The 8,344-nt window shown below is 40.6% G+C and overlaps 1 protein-coding gene across 5 annotated transcripts in view; it reads left to right on the forward strand.

The window, feature by feature from the left end:
- RUFY3 (RUN and FYVE domain containing 3) overlaps positions 1-7,290 on the forward strand; it is a 77,652-nt gene extending 70,362 nt beyond the window's left edge. For 4 of the 5 annotated variants that reach the window (XM_078068743.1, XM_036108829.2, XM_036108830.2 and 1 more), the window contains 4 exons: positions 775-839; positions 3,186-3,213; positions 4,000-4,077; positions 5,860-7,290. In XM_078068743.1, coding sequence (XP_077924869.1) covers positions 775-839; positions 3,186-3,213; positions 4,000-4,077; positions 5,860-6,003 — 315 coding nt within the window. In that variant the 3' untranslated portion in view covers positions 6,004-7,290. The remainder of the gene's footprint in view (positions 1-774; positions 840-3,185; positions 3,214-3,999; positions 4,078-5,859) is intronic. The other variant, XM_078068744.1, reaches the window with a different exon arrangement.
- The last annotated feature ends 1,054 nt before the right edge of the window (positions 7,291-8,344 follow it).

Here is an 8,344-nt window from a genome sequence, read left to right on the forward strand (position 1 = left end):
TTATCCTGCTTTTCCAGTGAGGCCCTACGTTCCTCAGTCTTGAACTGCCCTGCAGTAGAGGCTCCAGGAGTGTAAATACTGCGTTAACCTCCTTTCCCTGACACGAGGGGTCTAAGAACGTGCATTCTATTTTTGGAGGCTGACGGACAGCAGCTCAGGACAGACAGCAGTGTGTGTGTGCCACAGAAAGAATTTGTCACTAAAAACTGCCCAGGCCGGGCTTACAAGCTTCGGTAGAAATGCAGTTTGGAACTTGACATCGGTCCTTCAGAGTAGAAAACTCCTCAGGTTGTATAGGCTGCGTAAGTTGTCGTGACATCGTGGCAGCTACTTGACTGAGTGCCAGAGGATTACAATCTGCTCAATACGGTGGTGCTTGGTTTCCCCAGTTTTCCAGAGCTCAGCTGGGAGTGGGGGGTGGAGACAGATGTAGATACACGGAAGTAACTAAGATACCCTAAGACGTAACTGATACTTTGAGCTCACTCTGTAAATAAATAGGATATATTCTGAATTTTATTTGAATTGCAAGAGTTAAGAAGGAAAATATCTACTCTGAAAATCATTTGTTGCAAACTCTATCAGAACAATTTGTTAAGAAACTACTTAGAGCAAAGAATGAGGGAAAATATCTTGAAAGTTAAATTCCTTCCCTAACAAAAAAGCTGCTTAGTTTTCTACCTAAGCTAAGACAGTACAGAAGAAAATGTCTGCAACATCATCACTGTTGAGCCTTCTGAATAACTAATAAATTGGGCTGTTTTCTCTTGGCAGGATGGGAAGCACAAAATTCAAGAGGAAAATGTTAAACCAAAAAAGCCCCTGGACGAAAGCCACAGGTGTTTGTTAATAAAGTACTAAGGAAGACATAGCGCTGTTGGGGGTGGTGGGGAAGAGGGCGCTTTCGGTATAACCGGCAGTGGCACAGAGCAGACCCTGCCGTGTAATGTTAGGACTCCGGAACGACATTTTGAAGGGGGAGTGACTAAATCAACCAGAGAACACATATTAAACCAAACCCACTCAGTCCATTTCAGAAGAAAGAAGGGTGATCAAGCTGCCCTCTGACTCTTCCCTGGTTAATCCCCAAACTCAAATTATCACTTCAAAGATTATTTCTCATCTTTACTGGATTGGTATCACAGAGGAACGGAGTACAAATCATAGCAATTCTTAGGTTCTTAAATGTACTCGAGTATGACTTGTTTCCACCTACATGCTACGTGAAAGACAGCTATGTTTCACATAAATCCTCTTATTTTCTTTGTGTCCTTTCTCTTAAGGGTCTCAAACAGCTTAACTTGGTGCCTTTTTCTTAACTCTTCATCTGATCTGCTCACTATGAAAACCATAGGATTGTTTCAAGGAAATTGACTTTTAACAATTATTTTAGCAGGTAGAAATATAACAAAATATTACATGGTGCCACGGCATTAAAAAGCGAAGGAGGTCCAACTGTATAACATTCTGGAAGAGCCAAAACCATGGAAACAGTGCTTGCCAGGGGTTCGGGGGTATTCATGGGTGAGCACAGAGCATTTTTTAGGACGGTGAAAATACTTACATGGTACTGTAATGATAGATACACGTCCTCCATTTGTCCAAACCCCTAGAATGTACAACACCAAGAGTGAACCCTAATGCAAACTGCAGACTTTGAGTAGTTATGATGTGTAATGCAGGTTCATCGATTGTCACATCGTTTGCGCCCCCCCCACCACCACCACCGCCGGTTGTGAAATGTTGATACTGGGGGAAGGGGGGAGGGCAGGCAAAGTGTATGGGAAACGTCAGTACTTTCTGTTCCGTTTTGCTATGAACCTAAAACTGCTCCCAGAATCAGTCTGTTACAACAGCAGCAGCAAAGGTTAGTAACAAGAAAGATAGCATAGAGGGGCTTGGAGAGCACTATACAGCATACATTTTTGGCAACTGTCCCTGTCCAGGCTTTGATGCCTCAAGAATGAGGTAGAGTGTTACCTGAGCAAAGTCGCTGCTGGAGAAGAAAAATCACACAGTCCCAACAAAAAACTCGTTATGCAGGTACTTGACCTCCAAGGCCAGAATGATTCCAAAGCCTTTAAGTTTACTCCCTAAGAGAGCACGGCCTGATGCAGGACTAACCTTAAACTACCCTACAGATCAGCATGGGCCACAGAAAGGAACTAGAAAGGCTGTAAAATTAACGAGGGCATAAAAGAGCCTTTCAGAATCAGCCCCATTCCAGACTAAAACCAAGCCATTTACAGACAATCAGGAGTACCTTACATGCCAGCCTCTGATTTCGGCCATGGGAATATAAGACAACACTACCTTCTATCTATATTGTGCTCTGCAGCTTAAATAGTGTGTTTCACATTCATTATCTCCTTAAAAATGTAATTCTCCAGATGAGAAAACTGAGGAGCACAGAGAGGCGAGGTGTCTCACCTATAAGTGGCCTCTGCTTACATTGTTTTCTTTGTTGATTCCTTTGCTCGCCGTAATAGCTGCTTCCAAAGCCTGTCCTGGCCGGAACAACAATCCTAAAACATAGCCGGTTTCTTGGGATTATGGTCCAAGGAACAGCTTGGAAACCTGGTCACACTGGTGGTCACACTGCCACTCCGTGGAGACTCAGAGCTACTGTGGGTCTGTGGTGTATTATCCCCAGAACTGCTTCTCTTAAATTCTGTTCCAAATTGGGAAAATCAGGGTGAGCTCAGCTAGGTCTCGGGAAGAAATAGTTCAGCCTGAATGGGTACTCCCGTGACAGTCTCATTCATTCCCCTTACCCTGATTAATTTGCTGAAGAAGTTCACATTTTAAGGACATTTGGAAGAGGGGACGAATACATGACATATAATGGGTAGACTAATATAATAAAAGATATGAAAATGGATAGCACTGGCCACTGGAGTTCTACAGGCTGGGATACAAATGCTAAACTATTTTCTTGGTAGTAAAAACAAAGCATACAATATAACTCCAAATCTGTTTTTAAACAGGAACCATAATGTAGGTCAAGGATCAGATTCTGCTAATAGATTTAACAACCAAAATTTCCTCTCCTTGGAGGTCAAGATTGACAACTTGTGCCAACAACATAAAAGAACCATGTTGTTGCTTTTTCTGTGCTTTTGAAATGATTCACATAGAAATATAATAAGTTGCTGTTTGTTCCTGTTTTTAATTTTCCATTGTAGGCTGCAGTCTCACCCTGTGGATGAGCAGGTAATGGATTCTCCCGTTCTCAGACATCTTGTATGAATTACGTGGTTGGCTGTACTATCCCTAGCTGTACACAGGCAGCCTGGAAAGTCAGTGAATGCACACAGGCCCCTGGGGCCTATCCTTCTAACAGCATCCTTAACAAACTTGCATTTGCCTGAGACTGTCACCGGAAGTAGCGGAGCTCTGAGCAATTTACTAAGTAAACAGCAGGTCTCACTTCTTACTTGAAATTCTCTTTGCCATACTGTGGGACCTAAGAGAACTCACTGTACCTCTTTTTCCCTTAGTTTTCCCTTCCATAAAACAGAAAAAATGCATCTTGATCACTTGGAAATAGACAAATATAAATGGTTGCAAGATACTTTGCAAGTATAATAGGATATGACAACTGCACGAGAAAGATGATAAATGTGTCTGTGACTGAGCCACCCTGTCATTTATCCAGTGAGATATAAAAAAAAGCCTACTGCTTTCCATCCTTGATGATATAGTAGGACAAGAGGGACGGGACTTTTTTTAACTTTCTACTTCACACTCGTATCCTAGACTTTTCTTTTTATAAATAAAGTCACGTTACTTTTTTATAAAAATAAAAAGAGCTCCAAGGATATTGATGGGATTACCAGAGCTGTATTAAGGTGTTAGAACCATATGTCATTTGTTTCTTTGGTTTCCAGATAGTCTGTAGTGCGGTTCTGTTAATTTTGTAACTAAGAAAATGAATATTCTGAAAGTATTAATATTTCTGGGGCTAAGAGAAACTAACTGGCTTAATATGTGGTTTAGGATCAGCCGCTGCTCTCTGAAAAGCCACAGACGTGTCAGCTGTGCCAGGAAGATGGCAGCCGAACCAAGATAACAGTGGTGAGACCCAAACAGATTCTTCATAGGGATGTCCCTTTCAATAATAGGGACTTTGCTGTGTAGAGTACAGAGTGGGGAGAAGAGCAAAAAGAAACAAGCATTTATAAAATACCTGTTTAAAAAATAGGTATTTTTTTTTCAGTCATAGTAAGTCATGTCAGTAAATCCCCATTAAAATAAATACAACTTTTAAAGATTAAATTTATAACTAAATGTTTATTGAGTGCCTATTGTGTGGAATGGGCTGGAGAAAGAGAAGTGAACAAGCATAGACCAAGTCCCTGTTGTAAAGCTTATCTCCTTTGTGCCATCATTTTATAGATGAAGAACCTTGAGCTCAGAGATTTTAAGTACACTTCTCAAAGTTGACTCAAGTCATAAGTGGCAAAGCCCACAGGCTGCAACCTGACTTTGGCCCCAAAATCTATACTCTTCTAATACTTCATCCTGCTTAGAACAAATCAAATAGTGGGGGGGGGGGGAGGATTCTTTGAATTATTTGGAGAATCAGCCTCTGTGAGGGAAATGAGCCCTCTCCACCAAAACCACTTGTTTTCCCCTCGGATCATCAGGGGTCTCTGGCAGAGCACTTCCCCAGTTTGTTAGAGTAGGCAGAGTGAAGGAAGTGTTCAGATACAGTGAGTGTTCTGATAGCCAGGTCTTTGACCCATTCACAGTAGTATCCCCCAGAATGTAATATGGTGCCCATTTCATTGTAGATGCTCAAGAAATGGACAAATGACTGTAAGAAACAGGTGCTTGGAAGAGATAAGGAAATGTGCCCAAATTCTGGATTGCAACCTGCATGCCGCCATTTGTGATCTTGCTGAATTTTAACAAGCAAAATTATAATGTGATCTAGTCTTAAATTAGCAGAATCTGAGAAAGATGAACTGCCTTTATAGAATTAGAATTGGAATTCTAGAAATAGGTCCCCAAATAAAGAAACTGCTAATCTAATTCTGGCTTTTCTAAGCCATGCAGAGTAACTGCAGTATGTCAGAGGAAAATTCCTCTCAGGCTTTCAAATAAAAGTGACCCCCTACCTCTACTGCACCGTCAGGAAGGTGAATTGTTTGGGAGGAAGTGGCATTATTAACGGGGGAAGTGACTCTTCACAGCCTTTGTATAGGGACCCTTGGAGCTATGTGTGCACCACCCTATCACAGCCTTACCAGTGACACTGCATAATAACCCACGTGCCGCCCCATTGCATGACCGCTAAAGACTCAGAATGCTTCATAAAGAGACTAATTTCCCTATAAAGAGGATGCAGGGAGCTGTGCTCCTGCTGCACCGATATCCCAAAGGATGTGCTTGTGGAGCGTTCTAGGAGAGCGGTACGTACATCAGTGTATTGGGAATTATCCTTCCGGTTCATGCTCAGCAAAATTTGTAATCCTAGGCTGGCTACCCAGTCCATTGCTAGGTCACTCACTGCCTGCCTTATTTGGACTATTCTTAGGTACTTACAAACTGATTTTAGAATTAGCCCACCTAAAAGTGAATGTAATGAATGGAAGTACTCTAAAGATAAATTATTTGTATATTATCTGTTCTTTGGAATTCTGTGGCACTGCTTCTCTTCATTTAGACCTAAGAATTAGACGGTAAGCTTCTTTGTAGACAGAGATGGTGTTTGGTCAGATTCTGGCGCCTAGCAAACATTCAGTCAATACCTGATGAGGCATTGAGCATTTACCGTATTTGGCCTTTTATATCCCATGCATCCGTATGCTCTGCCCTTCTATTCCCTGCCTAACCTCCCTCTTTTCCTTGTAGAATGTGTGTAAGAACTGCAGAGGAACTTTCTGTAATGCCTGCTCGACAAACGAACTGCCTCTTCCTTCAAGTATCAAGCCTGAGCGAGTTTGCAATCCCTGCCACGAGCGTCTGATGAAACAGTATTCCACCAGCCCATCGTAAGACTGGAAGCCAAGACCTGGACCAGTGTCTCCACCCGTGTTAGATGTCAGGATCTCCTAGAGCCCAGAACTTAGAATCAACTCCCTTGTTGATAGGACTGATTTAAATAAGCCAGGTCCAGGGAGAAAAGGCAGTGGCTGGGGGCGTTGGAAGGTTTGCTCACTTTCCCTAATGACTGTATGAATAAAAGTTACTCACTTGAGCCTCTCTCTTCTAAATCTAAACAACCCCACCTTGAAGGCTTTATTTTATAACATGTCTTTGGAGGGGCTATTCATTTTTATGAATAGTGATAATACTGGCGTGGATATAATAGGAGAGAGGGTCCATACAGATAAGAAAAAAAAAAGGAAAATGATCATCTCCCTCTGTTACGTTTGCAGATTCAAAGGGGAAAGATAAATGTTAACTGAGATCAAAATGATGTTTTATATTATCCCCAGGTGCTGCTAGACATAAACCGTTTCCTCTTCACCCCCACTAACTACCTCTTTAAAGTATCTCTACCAAACTGTGAACCCAAACTCAGGGAAAAGAAATTAAAGAGTAATATAAATTTTGAATGTACTTAAAACAATGTAATTTATTATAGTTTCAGGACCAGAAAGGTCCTGGCCTTACAAGTTTTCAGTATCAGAATAAGAGGAACATTTGCCATTTCTCCACTTAATGACTTCAAAAGTAAATATCTGCCCTTTTCATAATGTCCTCCTGCAAAATAAAAGCCAACTCCCTTCCTAGGCCTTCCCTGCTCTCCCAAGTCATAATGAAAATTGTTTTAAAGATAGGGTTTGACTTTGCAGATAGGTATTGAAAGCAAAGCTTAGTCAGGTGTAAAGTAAAACAATTTTAATTTGTCCAAGGCGGAGATCAATTAGCTCAGAATATTTATTAAATTTTTTTGAATAAGGGCTACCTTCTTCTGAGCCAAGGATTAGAACTGGTAGGTTTGTCGGAAAGTATGATAATTAAACATCTCTTCATAACAAACCCTTTGGGGAAAAGAGGGGGAAGTGCATTCCACAAGGGAAGAAAAACAGTGGTATGTGCTATTTTGATTATGTTAAATGTGTCTAGATTGTTGATTCCAATTAAGACCTAAGAAGATATGATTCTGTAACTGGTTTAGAATTCTGGGGTGGAAACATCCTGGAACCATGATACTTGATAAATTCTCCTCAAAAGGGTTATAGCCTGGGAAAGAGTTGTTATTCCGGAAGTCTGGCCTGTTACATGGTGAAGCTGAGCTTTAAGAGTACTAGGGAAAAATAAAATCTAATAATTCTAGCCTAGGTTTTTGAGTGTTTTTTTCCCTTTAAGTAATATTGTGTGTGTGTGTGATTCTTCATCTTATTTTTGGCCACCTACAGGTTTTCAGCACTGTTCTAGGTGCTACAGGTAATGTGGAGAATTACCCTAAATTAGCAAAAGCTGTTTTATAATTAGTTTTGAATCAAATTGAAAAGAGGCAGCTCTACCTGGAATGTGAGGAAGAATATGTAATTAGCCACTTGAGATTTTATTGTGACTTACACATAAAGCTACTTAGCCTTTTTTTTTTCCCCAACAAAACTCCAAAGATCTCTATTAGTGAAGCTGTCCACAAAAGCAAGGGAACCAAGTCATGAATGCCTTGACTTCATGTTAGGTCTGTCTTCCTTAAAAATTGTGCTTTTCCACTATTCACAGGGTAGCATCAACAAGAATACCATTCTTAGGAATAAACAACCAAAGAGGCAGAAGATTTGTACACTAAAGACTACAGAACATTGCCTAAAGAAATTAAAGATCACAACAAATGGGAGGACACCCCATGTTTATGAATTGGAAGACTTAATATTGTTAAGATGCCAGTATTACCCAAAATCATCTACAGATTCCATGTAATCCTATCAAAAATCCCAGTATTTTTTGCAGAAATAGAACCATCCATCCTAAATTTATATGGAATCTCAGGGGACACCCAAATAGCCAAAACAATCTTGAAAAAGAACAAAGTTGGAGGTCTCACTTCTGACGTCAAAACTTAGTACAAAGCTACAGTGATCAAAACAGTATGGTAAAAAAAGAAATAGTACGGTACTGGCATAAAAACATAGACCAATGGAATAGGAGAGCTTAGAAATAAACCTTCACATATATGGTCTAATGATGTTTAGAAGGCTGCCAAGACCAGAAGGGGCTTGATGGACAGTCTTTTCAACAAATCCGTTGAGAAAATTGGATGCCCACGTGCTAGGGAAAAGAAGTGGGACCTCTACTACAACATATACAGAGATTAACTCAAAATTGTTCAAAGACCTAAACAAATGAGCTAGAACTAGAACTCGGGGAAAAAAAA

Source organism: Halichoerus grypus, chromosome 3 (genome assembly GCF_964656455.1).
Source record: "Halichoerus grypus chromosome 3, mHalGry1.hap1.1, whole genome shotgun sequence".
Classification (NCBI taxonomy): domain Eukaryota; kingdom Metazoa; phylum Chordata; class Mammalia; order Carnivora; family Phocidae; genus Halichoerus; species Halichoerus grypus.